We start from the raw sequence: 25,257 nt of genomic DNA, 5'->3' as shown, positions 1-25,257 counted from the left end.
GAAGACCCAGAGAAAGAGACAGCTGTTATAGTTGTAATGAAATTTAGAGAGAAAGATATTGCCGCAATAACAGATAACAGTTTTGTTTGGTGTTTACCAATAATGAGGAAGAGACAATTTGATTAAATATTGTCTCAAAATAAGGAGAGGGAATGTTTGGCTCTGGAGGAGACTGTGTGTAGTCCATGTTAAACCGCTTTGAACTATTGTTTTAAAACATGTTAATTGATTCAGGCCAAACCGTAAAATTACAATATGATCTTCTTGTCCAATTGTTTTTGCTCAACAGGAAAATAAATTAACATTTGAAAATACATTAACAATCTACAATTGTGCACCTTGGATTCTCCTGTGCACAAACATGCCCTACATTTATTTATTTAAAGTAATATACTGTGAACAAATTAGGTCTGGTGTAAAGGTGCAACATGCCCATTTAAGGCTTTCACCAGTATTCCACACAAAGATATGAAACTATGAGGAGGGCCCTTTAAAGGACCATAGACCAAGTAGCTAGTTCTACCTTCATGCCTAAAGGCCATACATTTATGAGTCTAATTCCAATTTAGAGGCATAAAGTAGCACAAAACCAAAGCTACACGCCTAAAGTATCACATCGCCCAATTACGTTTCATCAATAGCTATTATCCTTTGACAGGCAACGATGTAAACTAGTCAGTGAGTGAGGCCAGAAATAATTAAATCACAACACATGGACTGCAATGCGTGTTGGGAAGGGAAAATTAGGTTATGTTCCACAGTTGACCTACCACACAATAGGCCTGCACGACGATACCATTGTCTTAAAGTAGCTACAAATCAGGGCTTTATCTATGTGATAGTAAGATTACTGGGGCATCAGTTTGCATTACTCTGTATTGGTGCCCTGCGGAGATCTGTGGGAAGACTTTGGGGAGGGGTAATGAAGAGCAAGCACTGGATTGGATTCTCAGCAGGGGGCCCGATGTGCAGGATCCAACACCAATCATTTCCACGCATAGGGAATCCAGGGAGGATTTTTCTTAAACGCAGTTCAGTTCAGACTGAAAGTATCTCACCACATGCAACTGGCAGCCTCCCACCCCATATTAGCTTACCAGTCAATACTATACTAGCAGTGGTTGGGCACAACTGAGTAGTTACAGCCAGAAGCTGACTTACAGGGAGCTCCACATTTTTTGGACAGTGACAAAGGTTTTAGCTCTGTATTCCAACACTTAGGATTTGAAATCACACAAGGACTGTGGGGATAAAGTGCAGACTGTCTTTAATTTGAGGATATTTTTTCATCTACTGTATACTGGGTAAACCATTTAGAAATAACAGCACATTTTGAACAAAGTCCCCCGATTTTAGGGTACAAGAGATATTTGGACAGTTGGCTTCACATCTGTTTCTTATCAGGCACAGGGGCCCAGATGTCAGCCTTGCACCGCCACCTCAGATGAGCAGGCTGAAGGAGGAGGTTCAGGACCATGGACAGTGTGCCTGAGGAAGCGACATCCAGGAAAAGGACGCTGCTGAGGTCAGCCTAGCTTGTCAGCCCCAATGACACACAGCTGCAAGCGATTATGCCCTGTTACTGGCTGGGATAAAAGGAGAACCAGGAGAGGTATGAGAAAAGACGTTGATCTCCTGTGTCTCTGTGTGTTCCGACCACAGATAGCGACGCCTAAGAAAAGCCATCGCCCTAATGGAGAGACACCAGCCCCAGCTGCAAAGAGAGCCAAAGGAAGAACAAAGAACCAGCCAGCAAAGCTTTGTTTTCTCTTTTCCCTGTAAAATACAGACCTGTGTCCTCCCCAGGTGCTACAGCAGGGATTTATTTTCCATCGTGTTTCCATCGTGTTTCCATCGTGTTTCCATAAGTGTTTCCATCGTGTTTCCATCGTGTTTCCATCGTGTTTCCATCGTGTTTCCATAAGTGTATCCATAAGTGTATCCATAAGTGTTTCCATAAGTGTATCCATAAGTGTATCCATAAGTGTTTCCATAAGTGTATCCATAAGTGTATCCATAAGTGTATCCATAAGTGTATCCATAAGTGTATCCATAAGAGAGCTATGAATGTCTTGATTCTACACTTTCAATTTGCATTTGGAGTCTGTCGCAGATGGACACATGATTAACATATACCCGAATGATGGACAGAGGAAAGTCTGGAGAAAAAAGGAACTGCCCATTATCTGAAGCTTAGAAGCTCATCTATGAAACATGGGCACTTTAGAATTGGGGCAGTAGCACAATCAAGTGCACAGAGACATATTGTTTGCTCAGATTCAAACACATGCCTCTGGACAGCACTTCATCATGCAGCTGGACAATGACCCAAAACACACTGCCATACCTACCAAGGAGTGTTTTAGTGCCAAAAAGTAGAACGTTATTGGCTGGCCAAGTCTAGCACCTAATCTGAATCCAATTGAACAAGGCTTTTACATTCTAAAAACAAGACTGAGGCATAAAAGCCCCAAAATAAGCAGGAACAGAAGTTGGCTGCAGTAAAGGCCTGGCAGAGCATCACGAGGGAAGATTCTTAGCGCCTGGTCTATAGTTAACAAATGTCAGACAATCACAGCATTCAAAGGATATAGAACAAAGTACGAATACTGATTACTTTATTATTTATGATATGAATTTGTCCAAATATTTATAGTAACCTTAAATGTAGGGACTATGTACAAAACATGGGGAAATGTCGAAAAGGTTTATTGTTACTGTTTGAATACTTCTGGAGATCATCATTGATTAAACAATGTAAAGAAAACACCTAAACCGGTTTCAAGACTGTTTACCTGTTCATTTTACAGTTGAGGTAGTCTAACCTTGCCATCAGCTCTACATCCGTTTAGTGTATATCATCCAAAAAACACAGTAGGATACTTCAAACACTACTGTATAACTCAAGACTGATTTGCATATCCCTAATCTCAAATCATTGAGATCAAAGTGATACTACAGTATAAAGAACTTCATTCTATGGATGTTTCACTGGTGATATAATTAATCATTCACAATCGAATGAGATTGTGTTTTTTTTTTTGTGTCAGTAATGTACTATAATATTACAATTGATTATGTTACGTAGGTTAGAATAATGTGAAGATTATGTAATCTTGTAGACCTGGATTTTTCTTTGATATAAATGTAATAAACTCACCACTATTGCCTGTGCTTTAGTCGTAGAGTAGAAACATGGCTTAGAAAATAAACACGAGATTTGCCCATGCACAGAAGCTCCAAAGAGAATTGGGATCTTTGTCTGGGATGTTGGTCCAGGGGAATTAAGATCTTGAAAAGGTTGCTTATGTAAGGCTAATAATGCTAATTCCAGGCTGGGGCATAGGTGAATGATGGCTTGTTGTGAAAAATTACTACATGGGCCTTCAACTACTCAAGTTAAGTGATATTCTCCCAAAACTATTCCTTTAACTATATTTATACCCTTTGCTGCATTTGTCTCTCATCCACAAATTTTAGCAAAAATACGCCGATCAGCCATAACATTATGATCAACTGCCTAACATTTTGTAGGACCCCCTTTTGACGCCAAAACAGCCCTGACCCATCGAGGCATGGACTCCACTAGACCTCTGAAGGTGTGCTTGTAGTATCTGGCACCAAGACGTTAGCAGCAGATCCTTTAAGTCCTGTAAGTTGCGAGGTGGGGCCTCCATGGATCGGACTTGTTTGTCCAGTACATCCCACAGATGCTTGATTGGATTGAGATCTGGGGAATTTGGAGGCCAAGTCAACACCTTGAACTCGTTGTTGTGTTCCTCAAACTATTCCTGAACCATGTTTGCTTTGTGGCAGGGCGCATTATCCTGCTGAAAGTGCCATCAGGGAATACCGTTGCCATGAAAGGGGACACATAGTCTGCAACAATGCTTAGGTAGGTATTCCACATGAATCTACCATCTACACATGAAAGGTCTACCATCTGAACATTGCACAAAGCATCACACTGCCTCCGCCAGCTTCTCCAGGTAAGTGACGCTTACGCACCGAGCCATCCACGTGATGTTAAAGAAAACATGATTCATCAGACCAGGTCACCTTCTTCCATTGCTCAGTGGTCTAGTTCTGATGCTCATGTGCCCATTGTAGGCGCTTTCAGCACTGGACAGGGGTCAGCATTGGCACCCTGACTAGTCTGCGACTATGCAGCCCCATACGCAACAAACTGCAAGGCACCGTGTTTTCTGACACCTTTCTATCAGTACCAGCATTGACTTTTTCAGCAATATGAGCGACAATAGCTCGTCTGTTGGATCGGACCACACAGGCCAGCCTTCCCCCACATGCACCAATAAGCCTTGTCCGCCCATGACCCTGTCGCTGGTTCAACGCTTTTCCTTCCTTGGACCATTTTTGATAGGTACTGACCAATACAGACCGAGAACACCCCACAAGAGCTGCAGTTTAGGAGATAATCTGACCCAGTCATCTAGCCATCACAATTAGTCCCTTCTCAAAGTCGCTCAGATCCTTAAGGGGCTTACACACCGGAACCAGCAACCGCCGGCCGAAACGCCTCGTTTTTATTAATCATCTGCGGCAATTAGGGCAGCATGTAAAGAGGCAGAAATGTTGAGCATTTTTCTGGGGATCATTCACATTTTGGTCAACATCTACTCTGACTTGTCATATCAGATCGCCAAGTATGTTAATATTATAATTTCAGTTAGTAATATGTACAACTGAAACTAAACCGAATGTAAAATATCGTTTTGGTACGTGTTGTGATCCAATGAATATAGTCTAGTTTAACAGCGCATGTAACTTTTTTGTGTGTGGCACTAAAATTGTAAACTCCGAGTTTCCCCCGGAATGGACCTTGGGGCCGTAACGATAGCAACCGAAGTAGCCTAGCACACCTGATGCAACATAGTAAACATGGCAAAATGCCAAACTTATGTGCCTTCCTTCGTTTAGGGAATAATGGCCAATTAATTTTGTACTATATAACTATATAATTATTGGACGTTGTGTAATTTAACTCCAGGTAATTTAACTCCAGGTACAAAACCACAATGTTTGGCTACCGTCCAGCAGCAAGAGGCAAAAGTTGAGGCAACATGGTTGAGTTTCAGCAGCAGGCCCAAATATTGTGCGTGTTCCCGTGGGCGGCGGCCGCCTTGCTTAGGCATGCCGCTGCCGCCGAGGATTCATTGAATTTAATGGAGGAGGCAGCGGTTGCCAGTTCCGGTGTGTAAGCCCCTTTACGCTTGCGCTTTTACCTTTCTCACCTTTAATAATTGTACTTTCAAGTCCCAGTGCAGTCTTTGTTCATGAATTTCTAAAAACCCATTACATGTATTTCCATGAGTCTCTTTTAGCCTTGAAAATTCTCTGTCATAATGTGTGGGCATTATGAAACAATATATTTACATACGTTATTCTTCACTTTGACATTATGGACTTTTTTGTGTTGATTAGTGTAAAAAATGCTTGACTAAATCCAATTTGATGTCATGTTGTAACACAATAAAATATGGAAGTCCAAAGGGGTAAATATTTTTCTGAGCCACGGTAAATCAATCAACTTTGAAAGAGAAAATTATAATTTTAAATCCCCTTTATTGTATAGACACCCAACACTACAGTAGATTACTTTTCAACCCTCAGACGTCTTAATCAAAAGTGCTAGCCTGCAAGAAACACATTGATGAAGTCTGAGGTTCCCCACTTTCTTGCATTAGGCATCTTCAACCCTTAGCCTCGCTGACAGCATATCCTCAAACATGTCCACCACATCCATAGACCCCTGTCCCTGTATGCATTTTTTTATAGTCTTCCAGATGCTAGCTTGGCTGCTCCTGATAATAAGTAGGACTAACACACCCGTAAGCACAAAACAAAACTGTGCTCCAATAATGAGAGCAAGAGAGAACGACAGACAGTTTGCGGGCATAGTGTAAAAAATCTTTGTGTTGATCATTACCAGAGCATGTTTCAGTATGAAAAACTGCCTACAGTCTCTTGTCGGCAAATGACAGGAAAAGCTCCATTAACTATGTTTGAGTACATTGGGAAAAGATACATCCCAAAACCTCTGCAATTAGTATGAGTCCCACTGCTATAGGACTGGCCTCAAAGTCCATTTTGAGCTTCAGGAGAGGTGTCAGTTTAAGTAGAGATTGGCACTTGATTTAAACTTCCCTGAACTGGGGGAAATAATTCACTGCCTGCCCCCTGCAGCCCAGCCTCTGCTCTCTTCAAAAAGGGCATTGTTTGTTTTATAGAGCCACAACCAGAATGTTAATGAGAGACTGAAGAGAAAATGGATCGATCAATACGATCACAATGAGGCATGAAAGGTCTGCTACCTTCAAGGCAAGTCGCCTGGAATCATAAATTCCTTGGCTGCCCAGCTCCCTTTCAACACAGAGACTCTGACTCGGACCCTTTGACATTACTCAGTCTTATTGATCCTAACACTTTTCAGTCTGTTAAACCAATACCACAGCTGACAGCTATCCTTTACAGTGCCCTAATGAACTGAAAAAATCTAAACGTTTAATTTTCTCCAAGGAATATTCTTTCCCTCTCTGAGTTGCAGCCTGTCAATACACCTTGGAGAGAGATATCTAAACTTCATTAGGACTTTTCTTTTACTCGATACAAACTCCTTAAAAGGTAGGGGAGTTTTATTGCTTAAAAGTTATTGCACTAATAAACATAATGGGAGAAGTAATCAATCTGCGGTCAGTTTGCAGGTGAAGTGTTGCAGTTAGAAGAACTGCTAAGGCCTGCGAGAGTGTCCATCACGGAGACAGAGGAGGTGGCAGGGGACACTTTGTTTCTTCCAGGCTTTATAGCATTCTGACTTGAAAACAGGCCATTGTAACTTTCTGTTCAGCTTGTATCACCTCTGGGTATTTGGGTGGTATTTTGGAGTATTTTAATTAGGACCAGGTTGTCCCCTTCGTGAAGCAAGAGTGTTTCTGAGGAAAATGGAGTAGGTTCAGTCAGAGGGAGTCTGGGTTAGTGTGCTATATCAGCAGTAAGCCTGCCTGTTCTTCTATTTCTCTCCATAACATTCTCATCATTCATTCATTGCCCTGGGGCTTGTGTGCCTCTAAATATGACACAATGACATGTCAACGCTGTCTTTGAGGCTTTCCTTTCAATATGTTGGCTAGATTCAATGGAAAATTCAGCAGCAGCTTAAATAGCTGTATGGCTGGAGGTCTACAAAGTGTCAAATGCAGATTGTCCTGACAGCTTCCATTTTACTGTCCGTAGCACCTATTGGACATTCCCAGATTTTCTACACAAATAACAACGCATTCTCAACAGAAAAGTTTGTTTCGGTTATTTGACAGAGAATTTCCAAGTGGAGAGTAAAGTGGCATGTGTTCTAACGGGCAGTGTGTCATATTTTGTTCTGTAATACATTATAATGACATTTTATAATACATTATACACTCACCTAAAGGATTATTAGGAACACCATACTAATACTGTGTTTGACCCCTTTTTGCTTTCAGAACTGCCTTAATTCTACGTGGCATTGATTCAACAAGGTGCTGAAAGCATTCTTTAGAAATGTTGGTCCATATTGATAGGATAGCATCTTGCAGTTAATGGAGATTTGTGAGATGCACATCCAGGGCACGAAGCTCCCGTTCCCCCACATCCCAAAGATGCTCTATTGGGTTGAGATCTGGTGACTGTGGGGGCCATTTCAGTACAGTGAACTCATTGTCATGTTCAAGAAACCAATTTGAAATAATTCGAGCTTTGTGACATGGTGCATTATCTTGCTGGAAGTAGCCATCAGAGGATGGGTACATGGTGGTCATAAAGGGATGGACATGATCAGAAACAATGCTCAGGTAGGCCATGGCGTTTAAACGATGCCCAATTGGCACTAAGGGGCCTAAAGTGTGCCAATAAAACATCCCCCACACCATTACACCACCACCACCAGCCTGCACAGTGGTAATAAAGCATGATGGATCCATGTTCTCATTTTGTTTACGCCAAATTCTGACTCTACCATCTGAATGTCTCAACAGAAATCGAGACTCATCAGACCAGGCAACAGTCTTCCAGTCTTCAACTGTCCAATTTTGGTGAGTTCGTGCAAATTGTAGCCTCTTTTTCCTGGAGATGAGTGGTTCCCGGTGGGGTCTTCTGCTGTTGTAGCCCATCCGCCTCAAGGTTGTGCGTGTTGTGGCCTACCTCGGTTGTAACGAGTGGTTATTCCAGTCAAAGTTGCTCTTCTATCAGCTTGAATCAGTCGGCCCATTCTCCTCTGACCTCTAGCATCAACAAGGCATTTTCGCCCACAGGACTGCCGCATACTGGATGTTTTTCCCTTTTCACACCATTCTTTGTAAACCCTAGAAATGGTTGTGCGTGAAAATCCCAGTAACTGAGCAGATCGTGAAATACTCAGACCGGCCCGTCTGGCACCAACAACCATACCACGCTCACAATTGCTTAAATCACCTTTCTTACCCATTCTGACATTCAGTTTGGAGTTCAGGAGATTGTCTTGACCAGGACCAGACCCCTAAATGCATTGAAGCAACTGCCATGTGATTGGTTGATTAGATAATTGCATTAATGAGAAATTGAACAGGTGTTCCTAATAATCCTTTAGGTGAGTGTATGTATGATATAGAAAAAGGTAAATATATTTAGTCTTCAATATAGGATTTAGTCTTCAATACTAATATTGTATTTTTTATGGATGCATGATGAGCACTATAAAAATATAATACCTGCAATGTAAATACTACAATTGTTAGTTTAGCTCAGTTGTTGCTGTCTTGCAGTGACTCTCTTCTGGGTTCTGGACTAGCATGAACCAAAAGAGAGTCAGAAGAGACAGCAGATAAATAACAAGGTTGATCACACCAATTGTGCCATCAAGCAAAATCATAAAGGCCTGTGTTAGAGCAAAGAGAGATCCATGTTTTTGGTGATCTGTGATGACTGGCATCTTTCATGTTCACTGAGATGTGTGACATGTCATCACTGAGCAGAGGCTTGTGTGTAATATATTTTCCACCTTTGTTATTTATTTGACATTTTTATGTAACTTACCAACATTATTCGTAATGACGGTACATCTGTTCATATACGATTTGGACTGACTGCCTAATAACTAGAGGGTATTAAAATGTAGTTGCTCATTTCAAAGCTGTTTAGTACAAACTCAGGAAATACAGCATTTTATTAATGCATGCTACTACTGTACACTTATGGATTTTTGTTTTGTCAACTCAAAATAGGCAGTATAGCATTTACAAATAGAAGAATGAAAAATAAAATAGAGAGTTGTTAAGATGCAGTAAACGTTTGTTAGACAGCGGAGGATTTACAATCCTTATCCCTCGTGCAAGCTATGGGATGATGGCTACCTTTGAAACTGCCTTATTAAATGGGTGTTAATGCATGGTCATGGAGTTTAGTAAATTGCAGGTCTGAGGATCCAAATAGGGTGCCTAAAGTCCTCCATCTTGCACTGTGTTGCACTTCCTAAGATCTTTATTGATCTTATGTAGGAAGCTTAAGGGCATCATCTCAATTAGGAAAAACACACAGACATCTCTGGGTCATTCCCATCTACAGAGATGGCACATGAAGGTTATAATGTTCTTATATTAATATCAGTCAGTCTTAGACAGAACACAATGCCAGACTGAAAGACTAGGCCTAAAAGGTCATTTTTAATTTCTTGTTGCACTTACCTTATGAGAAATGAATGAGAGGTTCCAAACCAACACATTATTTCAGGTATATTATTTCCAGATGAATGGTTTATTGATAAACTAGCATACCCAGTTCAGACAGGAAACCCAAGTGGTCATTAGACCAGCCACTCATCAGCTGATGTCAGGATCGCTCCTATCACAACGTCAGATTTCATCTGACCACATAATCGTCAGGTTAATCACTGATGTTACGCACGCTGATGTGTGTTGGACTTCAGCATGTCGGTGCGACACACCCACCACCCTTCCTCCAACTGTTTGGTTCGGTTTGTGGCAGTCCCATGGAACTTAAGACCCAGTAGCAGCCCTGCCTGGTGTGTGAGTACCGGGCAATCAGACGCAACCATGGCCAACTGTGGTGGTAATTGTTTGTCTCCATTTCCCTTCTCAGTTTGTTAAGTAAACAGCGGCTGGACGGACCAAACCTCACAGCTACGAACTCGTTATGTACGGATCGAGCGACGGCTCAGTTTTAAGCTCCTAGATGTTCATGTTGTACTATTATGAACTGTTCGTCCTGGTGTTGATTTTGGCATGCTTTTAGAGGCACTTACGTGTCTCTTCACATAGAGAGTCCAATAATTTTTACGCCGTCAGCTCATAGTTTGTTAAGGTACTACTCAGTCCGGTCTACATTTCGGATGTAGTTGTCTTACTGATGTTATCAGGGACGTCGCTAAGCCTATTTTAGGGGACTTAGCCCCCCTAAAATATGAATTAGTCCCCCCTAAATAAATCAATGTATCAGTCAATATATTTTTTCTGTGATTTCTTTTTTTCTGCAACCTTTCCATCGCATCTCAACTTCTTACAAATTGTATATAAATTATATAGAATCATGTTCATTTGGCAGCATGTTTTTGTTTGTTTGATGCTTTGAACGTAACTCGCTGACCTGAAGTGAGCTGTCACTAACCAAAAAAAATAAATGAATTTCTCGTTAATGACATGCTAGCTAACATTTGTATGCCACTAATAATCCTCACAAACATTGATGACTTGATCAAATGATTACTCGGTACAAGATGTTTTTCAAAATGATGTTCAATTCTTAGTTTCTACGGAACACAGTTGCAAAACTGCATGTTTCACAGATTCACGTTTGTTTGGGTTTGAAGTTAAGATATTGCAACATATTCTGTTCAGAGGAAGGGAGATATGGTTATTTAATTTCTATTTTTAATTATGATACATTTTTTAATGACTTCATTACGAGATGAGTGGGCTAATGAAATCTCGCTTAGAAACAGAATATGTACTGTATGTAGATGCTTATTTACTATAAGCTCTAGTTGACGAAAGTATTTTGGCTACATAATACAGTCGTTTAATGCCTTTTGTTGGTGTCGGATGGATGAGGACAGAGCGGACTTTAATTTCTTTATTTGGAGAGAATTTAAGTCATATTAGTTAGGTAAGTGTCAAACAAACTATGAGACTGGTCTATTTTTAACTAACCTTGACCAAAAATAAACTTATTTTGATAGATTTTACACCTGTTGTTACTCTAAAAATACATGATGAAAAGATGTTTTAACTAACTGCATTTAGTTTGTTTTAGCTTTTCTGCGGTCATTTATGGGAATGTATCCATAATAATAATAGGGGAAAGTGGGCCATGTTGTCACACTTTTCACACTGTGTAACATTTAAGGGCACAATACATCACAATCCTATAATGTCACTCCAAATGAAAGAAGGAAGTCTTGGGCACATATTTTGTATTCATTACCTCCTCATATCTTATTTCAGTATGGAGTTGTAGAGCGTTAAATAGAGTGTGCACACTATCAGCGGGTAAGTTGTCACACTATGTAGGGTACGTTTTCAAATTGGATTATCAACAAATAAGAGCACAACTAATTCATAATGAATATTGATTTCAACTTCAAACCAAATTCAACTTCATTAAAAACTCAAAATGAAAACAATCATGCCTAGAGAATCTGGCAAATCATGCCTGTCAGTCAAAACAATAATGCTGGCATAGCAGCTCCAACTTCACCTGCCTCACAGCCTTTAACATTGACAGGTGGTGTGCTGTCATTCTCTGTCTTTCTTTTATAATTTCTTACAATCTTTCTTTCCTCCCCCTCTTTTTTCCATTCCTTCCTTCCTTTATTCTTTCCTTCCAAAACACATTTCCTCATTGCAACTGCATATTCATTACAGGCTTATTATGCCCTCCTCTCTATCTACTACCCTTGTCTCCACAATCCAATTCATAACACCACACTAAATTCATGACACTGTATGAACTAGTGTATGAGTGGACATACTGTCTCACACAGTAGGCAATTAGTGTGTTAGTAGACACATACACAAACACACAGACACTCCAGAGCCTGTCTTGTGTAGACTAGTCCAGGGATATGTCAGCTGCTTTAAACTCTATGTATATATAATAATCAGTTTAGAGTAACACTTAATAGTATTATCAGAGCTGATTAAAAAAGTATTACAATATTTTCTAAGCATTTTCTTTGTGTCTATTTACACCGGGGCAAGTTGTCACATGTGGAAACTTGCCCCAAGGTCATTGAGACAACTTGCCCCAAACTGACGTGTGTTAATGTTGGCTAAATCTTAAGTTTATCTCAATATAGGACTGCAGATAAAGTATCAAAAGACATGTTATTGTCTCCTCTACTCAGTGCAAAATTATAATTGTCTACATTCATACCTAACAAGGTTGTCTTGTATAAAATGTGGCACATTTTTACTTTTGGGGAAAAATAAGAATCTTGAGCTAACCCCAGATTAGAGTGATCTTGATCACTTGTGAACAGGAAGTTGACCATAGAACTTGTAGCCACACAAAATAGCACTCACTTCATCGGCACAACGTTCTGAGACGTGCTTCCCGAATAGTGACGTGTAGTTCGTGAACGATTTGTTAATTTTTAACAAATCTTTTCAGTGACTCTGGAATCACAAGTCCTTTTTTCTAGTGACTCGTTCAGTTGTATCGTTCATTCGAATGTCTGACAGCGGATTTCTACAACGTGATTACTTGCTTCATGCCCGGTGCTCCAGCTCAGTTATCTGATCAATGTCTATGTACATTTGAAAAGAGAAAAATAGATCAAGGCAGGAACATCATAAAGACATGTTTATCACTGATAATTGAACGCAGATTATAATAATTAATATATTTTGTTGATTACTGATGTCATGAAAAAAAACTAATTAAAGCAAGCACGGAGTCGCTGCCTTTGCCTAATTAAAAAAACGACTGACTCGTTCAATGGAATGGTTGTATCGCTCATTTGAACGCGGAACCCATCCACGGAATAAGCTGTTAGTTTTACGTTCGCAAAGAAACATAGATCAAGACAGTAGGTTAATAAAGACCTGTTTTTAATAGATAATTGGACACATAGTAGGTCTAAAATAATTTGGCTAATGTAGTAGTTGATTTGTGTATTGTAATGATAAACCAATGATTAAAACATTTTCCTGAAAGACTCGACAAGCTCAAAGTCAGTAGAAAGAATCAAACTTCACACAACTGGTCCTGAAACACTTCTGGACACTTGACGCCCGGGGTCGAAAGATCACGTGTTATTGAAAGAAACCTGTGTCGTTGAGTCACAAACAATTTACTGTCTCAGGTTTCAAAAACCAGGTGCAACAAACGCCAACAACTTTGAATGAGTGGTGTCACTTTGTTGCATGTTAGCCTAGTTGATAGAACCTTAGAAATGTTCTATCATCTACGGCAGTAACTATTTCAGTAGGCTACGCATCGCAACCCTTACTGAAAACCTTATTACCAATGTTGGTGGCAAGGCCACTAGCGAATTTCAGTGGTGGCTCAGAGTGTAGTGTCTTGGACTTTCAAGTGGAATTACCCAAGTTCAAATTTTGGTTAATATTTTCCAAATTTATTTAGCGCTTCCTCCATCACTAAACTGGTTATGTGCGTCCACCTTTGCGCCCATGATGATCAAACACACAACTGAGGCGCGCAATTCATATTTTGTTTCAAATAACAATGTTTTTATAACATTAAATAATAAACTCAAAAATACAATGTGTCATAATTATTTCGCAGTAATCCTTAAGTAATCATAAATCTTTTCAAAAGTATCTGTAATCCGATTACAATATTTCTGTTGGTAATGTAATGTATTACAGTTACTGTTTTTATGTAATCAGTTACATGGTCACATGATATGAAACCACTAGTGTCGACTGAGTGTCTGAGACCTGACTGCCTCAAGCTCTGAAAATTGAGGCAGGAAAACCAACAACTTTGAATAGATAGTGTCAATTTGTTGCAAGAGAGAAATGTGTGAGATTAATGAGAGATTTGGAGAGTAAGCTGTGTGACAATAGTTTGAAATTAGCCTGGTTAGTAGAAACTTTTTTTAAAGTGCTTGTTGCAAAGTGCAAGTCTCCACAGTTTTTTGCTGCCTGAGGGCCCGATTCGATCAGTGTCAACACTTTAAAACACTGATCTCTATTTAGTAATTTAGTGGAAACATTTCCTTTTCAGTTACTTCACTAGTGGTGTAGCCGCTGACTACTTAACAAGGTGACCCCGGTTCAAATCTGGACAGTCTTCTGTTTTTGTTTTCATTTAAAAACAGTACATATTGTTGTTCAAATAATGTCTAATTTACTGTACAACGAATAGGAATTGGAATTAAACTCTTCCCACCCACATGCCTTTATCATCCAAAACATTGGAGGAATGGTTAAATGAAAAGCAGGCTGGAAAGGCAAGAGAAAAGCAGGATTCAAACCCCACATTTTACATTTTACTTTTCAATTGGCACACGCACCAAACTGTTGAGCCACAAAATACTTTCGAGCAATATGGGAAAATACATCAGTCTGAAAATTTTTTATTTTTAACCGGCAGATATCACTGTCGAGTAAATGTTTGAGAGTATCGTAAAGCCTTGACACAAATGTTTCGACTGTCTCTGTGTTTCTGAAAACGTCACTAGATTATGCCTGGCTCTGAACAACATTTTTAGAATTTCTGCACAGTGCACCGAGTAAACATGGTTACTTACAAACAAGGTTGTTTGCATACCAAAGGGGGGATTGCGAGCCTCAAATGAACCACTCCAATACCAGTTACTTTACACTAGAAACAAGTGAAAATATGGTTGTGCCGCGGTGCACCACAAAAAGTTCTTAAAAGACAATGGCTCAACTGAATTGCTGCTAAGACTCTGCTTTCCTTTTGGGTAAAATACAATAAGAGGGAAATGTCTGCATACTCTCCAGAACGGCACTGAAGTCCCACCATATGACTACTCCATATAGCCTGCATTCCTCCAACCACCGCAAGGCAAGCAAGATAGCCATCAGCTCTGCCTTAAACACTGTCAGATGGTCTAACAATCATTTCCAAACCATGACTCCTCTATATGGCACTAGAAATGCTGACTCAGTGTAACCAGTCACTGGATCCTTTGAACAGTAGAAAATCACTATAAACAGTACACACCTGACTAAAGCATACTTCGACCAAGCCGACCCCAGTTCTGTATTCTGATTCTCAATTTTAAAGACGTCAGTGGAAAAAAAACATTTTATAAAACAGATTTTGTTCAACAGTAGCAATATTCCGGAAATTATTTTAGCAATGTCCACTTAAAACAAAATCATGTTTAAAAGTACTGATTGCTGCTTATTAGAATTACTCAAAAATATTTTAGAAGACTTTACATATTAAACACTTGCTCAACAGGTCGAATGGTTCATAAGTAAACACATTCAATTAGTATTAGCAAACATGCTAATACTGAATGGTAAGGAATAATGAGTGTATAGTTTCCCCATATTTTAAAATATCATAATGAAAGTCTCACATTGTAGTGTTGTCAAGATTTGATATGAGTCGTTTTGTTTTTGCTTCTCTCCCATAAAGGCTGCTTTTGTGAAGCACCTGTGCTATTTTTGCAGTATACACAATGTCTCCCAGCCCAACAGTGGAACACTGTAACTCCTTTAGAGTTGCCAGAGGCCTCTTGGTGGCCTCCCTGAATAGTGTTCTTGCCTGGAGCCACAGTATTTGAGGACGGCCTGTTCTATACAGATTCACAGTTTTCTCCATTTCTTAATAATGGACAATAACTGCACTCCAGGGGTTAAACAATGCCTCGGACATGTTCTGACACCTGATTGGTGATTTTAAAGAACCTTATTCTGGATTTGCTTTAAATGTTCCCTAGCCTTCATTACATCGTTTTTGTTAGGAATTGTATTAACCATTTGTGAGACCTCCCAGAGACAGTTGTATTTAACCTGAAATGATATGAAACAGCATCATTGCTGTTTCATCTAATTAATAAACTGGCTTCTAAATACACTTGGTAGCACCACAGCTCATTCAGATGTCTTGGCCAAGGGGATAAATACACATGCAGTCAATAATGTTCTGTTTAATATTTGTAATTAATTCAGAGCAATTTGTAGATTTAAATTTCACTTCAACATACTGACCTTTTCCGTTGATCAGTGGCAAAAACTCCTAATGTAATCTATTATGATGTAATGTTGTAACTAGAGCTGTCAAACCATAAAAATAACGAATTGCTATTAATCACATAATCTTCTGTAGTTAATCGCGATTAATACAAATTCAAATTTGGCCCAAAATAAAATAAAAGCAGTGCATTATTTTAAAGACAATGTTTTACTGTAAACTATGGACAGAGATTGCCATGAAATTAAATAAGTTCCGAAGCTGTCTTTTTCTGGGTTGGTCTACCAGACCAGGGTGTCACAGACCTTACATTTCTCCCCCTACTACAAAAGCTGGCAGCATTTCTCTGTAGCCCATATGAATCTAAATAGAAAGCTGGTGGTCCATGATCCCAAAATGATGTACCATCTACCATTGTACTCTTGACCAAGGCACCAAGTACCATAACTGCTATAGGTCATAAAACACATCAGCTCCTCTTATCCGGAGAACTGCTCAGTGTGCCAGCAATTCATTCAACTCTGAATACCATCTAAGCTTTTATTGTCCTTTGATGTTTAGACTAAAATGTGGTTACAATTGGGTGTGTGTGTGGGGGGGGGGGGGGGGGGCTAAAAACAGAAGCCTTCCTGATGGATGGTTGGCATACAACCAAATACTTGCCTTTATTCAAAATTCAACCAAATGCATTAGATACGGTATTGGAATAATAATTGTAGATGCTATGGTAGGCAAGGTGGATAGAGACGTTTATCCACAAACATTAACCAGAAGAGTTCTGTAATTCATGCATAGCATGGATGTCTTTTTTTCTTCAAATTCTGCTAATATAATTTTTTTGAGGAAATAAATTATTACTTACTATGCAATATGCATGTGGATTTGCACACACATAACATCCTGGGACCAGTTGGTAAAATTATAAATATTATATTGTTATATGTTTTGCTGTTAAAATAAATGTATTTAAAACCAATTTCTTAGTTCTTTTGGATTTGAGATTCACTGTAATAACACATCCTTTTTGTAATTGTATAATTATCCAAATAATTTAAAGTGTTACCAACAAAATGAAAATAATTATCATTAGTGCATCATAAACAATATTACGACTATTACTAACTCATATTCAACTATGTCACTACTGTAAATAGTTTGATATAAATGTAAATAGAATGAATACTGAATTTAGAAGTGATTTTAAATTACTCTTCAATACAGTAACATAACCCCTTTCTAAAATTGTTTTAATGGGATTACAAATGTAACCCCATTAAAAGTGTTAAAAGTGTAATGTTAAGGATACTATAGATACAGACAAATACCCAACTTACCAATGACGTAGGTGAGCAAAAGGGCAAGGGTTACGGTGATGGCGGTGGCGCTTAAGGCGGTGCATTTCCAATTGCAGCACTTGTAGGGTTTATTGAAGGTGAACATGGGTCTGGAGAAGGTGCTCCTGGGTAGGGGTCTTGGTGGTGGGGAGTACACGGTGTTAGATGTCAGAGGGTAGTTCTGACTTGCAGCGCTGAACAGAGCAGAGGAGCCTGAGCCATGTTTAAACAGAAAGTGCCTGCAACAGACCAATACAAGCGTTGGACATTGATGAGAATATAGAAAACATAGTGTACACTTCATCCTTTGGTTGTAACAATTATACATTATATTATATTGTTTTAGTGCTTAATTAGAAACAGTGTAGATAATATGCACATGTTAAGACCTTTACCATAGTGGGGGACTTTTGTTAGTTAATTGTGTATTTCTGTCAAAATCATTGGAAAATAATTGTTAAAAAGAAAGAAATGAACATTATCAATAAGAACAGTAAGAAGAAACATTTTAATATATATATATATCATTCATTAATGAATACTGCCTTAAAATGTTTGAGAGTCTACAACCAAAATGTATTATTCAATTCTCACACCTGACAGTGATGCTGAATGGTGTGCTTACATTGATTTATGCTAATGCAGAATGGTGGCTAATTCCTCCTCACTGTGAACTTGACCTTGGAACCACACCTTTATCTAACAAGCTGTATAAGACAGTGTGCAGGGAGGGAATAGACAAACCAGCAGAACAGAAAAACACAAAGTAGGGGGAAAAACAACCCTCATTGCTCAGGCCCTTAATTAGCAAAGGTTTTTAATACCATTAGCTGATATCTTTAATGCGTTCAGTTAAAGATGGGAGAGTAAAAAGGTCAGTTTTAGAGAAGATTATATCACAGGGCTTAATTGTTGGGCCAATTTTCATAGACTGCGTAATTAAGTTTAAGAATGGTTCAGGTTAAAGTTCTCTGGGACATGTGTTTGTTTGTTGTTGTCCAAACCACTGTAAACACAGCATCCTCTTTTCTTCCATAATCCTCTTTGTAGTCCGCAGAAACAACCATGAAAAGGGATTCATATTGTTCTGTCAGTTGATACTGACCAACGAAGCAGTTGAAGGAGCTGCAGACCCACTTTCAAAATGGGTTCAAACCTATGATAACACCTCTACTTTTTGCACCAGAACATTTCCATAATACATTGTGAAAGAGAACTGAGGGGTATAATACGAAGCGAGGTAACTGGCTTATCCAGGTAACTTCTGGAGTAACTTGGTGACGTCGGGTGTAACTTGCCGATTAACCAGTACTACGAAAGGTGAATACGTTTGACCCGAGGTATGCTGTCATGGCAATTTACGCTGCATCTCTAAACTGCTCCGGGCAGGTTATCTTTATGGTTAACTCGATGTTACCCAACATAAGCACTGCCCTTCCTCCCACAAAAAGGCAGGCATGTTTGGTAGACCCAATCGACATTATCGCAAGGATTGTGAGAGGCCTACTCCACATGGGGAGGGTGTTTAGAGGCTGTGTAACTCTAGTTTACCCCAGTGATGTTCTCTAATAAAGAAATTGATCTTCATCTGACGGAATTCCATATATTTGTCGGACTCTAGGGCCAGACGTCTCCAATGCCACTCGCCAGACTAATGCGCTCATGTTGAACAGTGTGTCGTGCTTGGCGATATTTTGCCAGTGGATATTACATGTATTCCATCGGTGAGGCTGAACATCTGATCAGAATACTGTAGGCTATGAATACTGTAGGCTACGCCGTGCAGTTTGCAAGGTGATAGCTCTCACAAAACTGCTTGATGCATTTGCTGTTCTCCCTGGCCATATAAGCGTTCTTAAGATCAAGTATGCTTTTTATGCGATCGCACAAAAAATATTTAGCCTATTTTTAATATCGATCCATCCCTTGTGCAAAAACAGCTTGCGTGGCCCAACGCCCCCCTTTCAGGCAAACACGCACCAACTCCAGGAGTCAACTAACAAATATAAATCATCGTCGTCGTACCGTTTAACACCACTTAAGTCAATCAGAGTTTGCCAATCCTGACTTTCCTTGATAACCTCGAGTTAAAGCCAAGTAGGCTGAACTCCCTTCCTAGTACAGCCCTCTGTTGTTTCTACATGTTTTGGAGCCTGTGACCGCCGGTCGAAGGGGTGGGCGGGGGGGTGGCTGTAGGACAGCCCTGGGGTAACCATAATGGAAGCTGAAGGGATTTTGTATAAAGAAATGAGAGGCAATAAATGTACTACACACAATACAAAGAGAGAGCTATGATAACAATAACAGGAATGTTACTGTAAATGCTCCCCAATACATTTAGGCAAAGCAATATTCAAAGAGACATTAAGAACAACATAGATGTCACACAAGGAAATCATCACACCATTCCATAGCTGTTAATGACTCTTATAGTAGTTGTAGATGTGCAAGAACAGATACACTTACTTATCCTACCCCATCAGGAAGATTGCAATTGATGGTGAGCTGACAAGTAGCCTAAGACATAATTCACTCTGAGGACTCAAACTGCGAACTGTCATCATTGAGTGGAAACGTAACAACAGAATTGCTCTCGTACATGACCAAGGCAACGGCGACAGTGAAGTTTCAGTTAGACAACGGGAACCGCGCCGTTGAAATGCCTGAAAAGGAGAGCCTGCCATCAAACGATCCGTCCTCAGTGTATTCAGGAGGGGGAAGAAAAACTAACCAAAAGCTTTGTTTTTTAATCTGACCTTTAATGGTTTGAAGAAGGTGTTCAGGAGGGGAAACTCATAAGTAATTACATCATAAAGACAGCGGTTTTCCCATAAGACATATGAAATGATGATTTGAGGATTACTCTATTGATCACTGATCTTTAGGGCATGCAGATAGTCAAGTGGCCAGTAACTGAAAGATCACTTGTTGAAATCCCTGAGCTGACAAGTTGAAAAATCTGTTGATGTGCCCTTGAGCAATTGCTGAAGATAAGAAAATCTGCTAAATCACTAAAATGTCATCTGTATTTTCCCATTTTTAAGGCTAAACATCACAGGGAGCTTCCTCATAATATGTGCAGACAGTGTCAGCCTAGTGGTTATTGCAGCTAACTGATAACTGGAAGGGAGCTGTATCCAATCTGTATGTCCCGGGAAGGTCCTTGTCCTGTCCTTGAGCAAGTCAGTTGACCCTAATTGTTCATGTGGGTTTCTCTGCATAACAGTGTCTGCTAAATGAGTGACATTTAAATGTAGAGTATCTATCTGACGGTGTTTGTTGATGTGGGTGGAACAAAGAACCTAATTGCTAGTCATTTTAACAGTCTGAAAAACACTTGATGCTACTAACCATGTACAGTGTTGGTTATTAGAAGGCTGCTATGTTTAATTGGCCATGTATGCCGGTGAAAATTAGCAAAATAGCAATATTAAATCAACAAAATTGAATGGCAAAATAAGTATGGAATATTCAATATTACTTGGCAAACGGAGGAGAAAAAAACTACTATTTGTCACCAACCTGCCTTTAAAGAGAATTGTTAAGATTAAACATCAAGTGTGGTGATGTTATTGATATCTGGATATCATGCCAAATATCCTATTTTATTAGAATTGACAATGATCAGATAAACAATGCCAAGACAAGGTATTGGATAGCAATTTGCTGATCAACATTAATCCTGGCATTGTATTAGGTTTAAATATCGACCCCTGGTTAATCAACATGGTTCATTTAGGTGAGAATAGAAAGTCAGCATACAGCCACTTAAGGCATAGTGACATTCTCCTCTTCGATGCAGAGTGGGTGACCTCTACATTTTGGCCAAAATGAGCAGACTCAGTGAGATCCACCGGAAGGGAGGATCTACCTACTTCATCAAATTTGAGATGTTCAAGTACCACCACTACCCCTCCTGTAAACCTAATTATATTAATTTGTCATTGTCGTACTGTTCTAGATTACACCAAGCTTTATGTTGAAATGAGACATTATAGATGTTTTGAAACAATAGGTGGCGGAGAAAACATACCTCAGGTAGGCCATTTTAGTGTCTAAGTAACACCTCTTCTCCTTCCTACTAGCTAATGGCTTCCATGAGTATATATTATTTATTTTTGGAGTCTCTGCATCCATTCCTTTATTGCTTCAGTCCCCTCAATGTACCCACAATGGCAGGGAAACTCATTCAAGGGGAATGCAGGTAGCTCTGTGAGGTAGACTTCTCGCTACTGATTTGGATACTCCATTTTGCACACACGCAGCACGGTGTAGTTGTCAATCTGGACACATTTCTTAACATTTGAATAGATCATTCTTTCATTTAAAGTCAAACAATGTTCATTCTTAATAACAATAAATTTTTTACCAGGTTGATTGTGGTGTACAGTAATTAATTACCCAATGTCTAGTAATGAATGAGGAAGAAGCATATAGAGTTAATAATATTTTAAAGTCCCCTTGCAGTCTTTTATTAAATATTTTAAATCATCACTTGGTAGAATGCTGTCTAACTATGATACTGTGTGTTTTTATTTTTATAATTGAATTCACTGAGCCTCCTTTGACCCCTGGAAGGCTCAGTCTGAACATGTGGGTGTTGGAAAACTAATTTCAAAAGAATTGCATGAACAGATCCTGATTGGGTGATCGGATAAGCAAATGAACAGTAATTTCTCTATTGTAATCAGCCTTTCGACATCATGTTGTCTGCCAAAAGTGCTAAAACCTAAAAACAGACAAGAATTCCATTAGTTTTTCTATTTGAAACAGCTTGTACACAAAACAGGACTATTTAAACATTAAAATATATATATTTTGACCAAAGAGTAGTTTTTCAATCCCTGAACCTACCCACAAGAGCTTTCTCCATTATAATAAATATAAACATTTTAATTGAGCATTTCTGTATTTTCAAAAGAAAAGATTGTGATATTGTTGCAACCACCCAATTCATTTTCTCGTTTGATTTGACACAGCTGTTGGCGGCCATCACTTCTTCCTTTGATTCCTTATCAATTAGCAGTGTAGTTAGTAACCTGTCACAGTCTGTTCTGTTTCAACTGCTTTCATCTCCTGTACTCTACCAGACTAAAGCAAGGAAAAAGAAACTAATTATCTCATCTTGCAGCCTGATTTTTATGCAGGAACAAGATAATTCATTCCAAGTTCATATAGTGCTTAAAGGGATAAAGGTCACATCTTGGTCTCTTGGAATTCACACAAATGAATAAATTATGACTCTGACAATAGTCAGCCTGGCAGAGACAGACACCGTTTGAAATTCTGAGGAAGTGATCACAAGCAGAAAATACTGTTCATAAATAGTGGCGGCTTGAAGTGATTTTCCCTTTGGACTTCTGTTTAAAAATTAATAACCCTTTTTAGGATGAATGGATACACTTAAATAAAGTGGTTGCTTAGTTAATTTTCATGTGTGACTATGCAAACTTGTCTTGTCAGTCAGTTGTAGACAACCTTTCTTTTACATCTACAGTACTGTAACTATATTATTTTAAGATTCACATCCGACACAAAATGCTAACTGTGAACTCAAGACGCTTCTACTGTTAAATCAATAAAAATTGGATTTTTTTTACACAAATTCAAATCTCTTAGCCCTGAATCTCATCAAAAGCCATATAATTTAGTTAAGCATCACAAGCTACTCATTATTAATTTACAAAAATGTTCACCCCCCTCAAGTGTGAATTATTAAAAAATTCTGAGAGCTCTGTGACTGAAGTGGCAGGGATCCTCCATGCAACACTTAAGTCATGCCAAACACACGTCCATTCTATCTACTTTCCTCAAAGGGAGTGCTATTCTGTGGATACAAGTAACTGGTGGTGTCACAGTGATTAAGAACAAGGAGAGAAAGGGGCCAAGATCTCTGCATGACTCATTCTGACGAAAACTATACCACAAAGCCTGTTAAGGTGTCTGCCACAATGCACTGACCCCATTACTAGGCAGGGAGAGTGGAAGTGCCAAGGCCTACCTGGTCTCCAGGGGGATGTTGCTGTTGAGGGCCCAGCTGTTGTGGACCTGGCCTCTGTCTCTGTCAGTTGGCTGAGTGGGATCTCCATCCATCGCTTGGCTCCGTGCCGGAAGCGTGTTCCTCTGCAGAGCCTCAGAAATGTGAGGGGATGGACGGGCACATGTGCAAGCGTGGGGAGGGGGTGGAGGTGGGGGGAGGGGTCTGAAGGTGAATTGGGCTGGTGGACTGCTAGCCAGCTCTGCTGAGAGAAAAGCAGAGAGAATGTGTTAGAAAGAAAGGAACAGAAATGTGAGTGCGAGAGAATGGAGGCTTAATGTGCAGCTTGATACGTGTCAGGACGTTGCTAACCAGCTGTTAAGCTGGAGAGAGTCTCAAAAAGGAAAACCCACATTTGAGAAATATTTTTATCCAATAAAATCAATAGACACAATAGAAAAAACTGATAGATATCAAGTAAAATATGTTTTCTTATAGTGTCAAAGCTTAAACCATGGAAACCTGAGAACACGGCCCTGTTTACATTTATTTGGGTTTGAGAACTGAATAATGAATCTGTCAAGTAATTGTCACTTCACTGATTGCTTTCAAGATAACTGACGCATTCCAAGTGGTGTAGCATTTTAGTGTTAAGGGTACAATTCCACCCGGTTGTGTCATAGCTGGTTATGACCGGGACACTCCAACAGGCGGTGTCTAATTGGCCCGGCACCATTTCAGACTAAGGGTGGTGGGGCCTGGCAAAGCATTCCTTAGCCTATCAAACAAAAAAAAACTCCCTCAGGTGGATTGGGTTCATGCAAGCTAATTAACTTCCTGCTTGAGCGAGCAGTGAGGATGCATGGCCCGATCTTTGTTTCTCACCAGCCCGTTCAGAGTAATAAGGCAAGGGAGTAACTATTAATTGGACATCAAGCAATTGGGGGGAAAAAAGTTTTCCTCTTAGACATTGCTATCCAAGAAGTTTTAAAATGAATACTGAAAAGGATGGAGGTACATCGAAAACTCTATGTTCACAAGTGCTATGTTTGAGGAAGTCCCATTCCCTCATGCTAAATAAATCCAAGACTAACATTTTAACACCGTTGGTTTTGGCCCCAGTTTAGTCCACCTACGCAATTCAGGGGGCAGAGGAGAGGAATGAATGAACAGTGAACTTGAGCAAGGACTCTCCAAGGCACATAACAGGAAAGGACAGGCGTTCCCTAGCAGGGTCTGTACTCACTCCACCAGAGGTATGGCACCATCCTGGGGACTATTCAAAGTGTTGAGGTTGAGGCTAGAGATTTGTTTCCCTTGCCCTGTTATTTCTAAGAGACTAATGAAAGAGACTTACAGGGTTGAATAGCATTTTATTGATTTTGGTTTGATCTCTGATACATTTCACTCCTACTTATTATACATCAGGTTAAATGGCAAGGCTAACTTCTAAAGAGTTATAGACTAATTACAGATGGGCATCTGGCCATTCATTCAGCTTAAATGTTAAATTGATCCAAAATGTCAATGTTCATATTACTGATATTGATTTGTAAAATTGGTTTGAAAAGGATAAAACATTATTATTGCAAATGTGTTCAGTAAAAGACATAAATGTAGTTTGCCAACAAAGGAATCGTAAGTATGAAGTCTAAAGAGCATTGTCTCACATCATATACAGTCATTATGCACAAGGAAGAATTTACAGAAGCCATCTGTCTAAGTAGAAATAAAAAACTAAATATTTTTGCTAAATATTTTTGC

The 25,257-nt window shown here is 39.4% G+C and overlaps 1 protein-coding gene across 1 annotated transcript in view; it reads right to left on the bottom strand.

The window, feature by feature from the left end:
• Nucleotides 1–25,257, bottom strand: part of tenm1 (teneurin transmembrane protein 1) — a 228,936-nt gene that overhangs the window by 64,246 nt on the left and 139,433 nt on the right. The window contains 2 exon segments of the mRNA XM_020048425.3: nt 17,517–17,755; nt 23,518–23,755. Coding sequence (XP_019903984.2) covers nt 17,517–17,755; nt 23,518–23,755 — 477 coding nt within the window.

Source organism: Esox lucius, chromosome 7 (assembly GCF_011004845.1).
Source record: "Esox lucius isolate fEsoLuc1 chromosome 7, fEsoLuc1.pri, whole genome shotgun sequence".
Lineage (NCBI taxonomy): Eukaryota > Metazoa > Chordata > Actinopteri > Esociformes > Esocidae > Esox > Esox lucius.
Note: the sequence above shows the minus strand (reverse complement) of the source record. Positions and strands in the feature narration are given on the sequence as shown.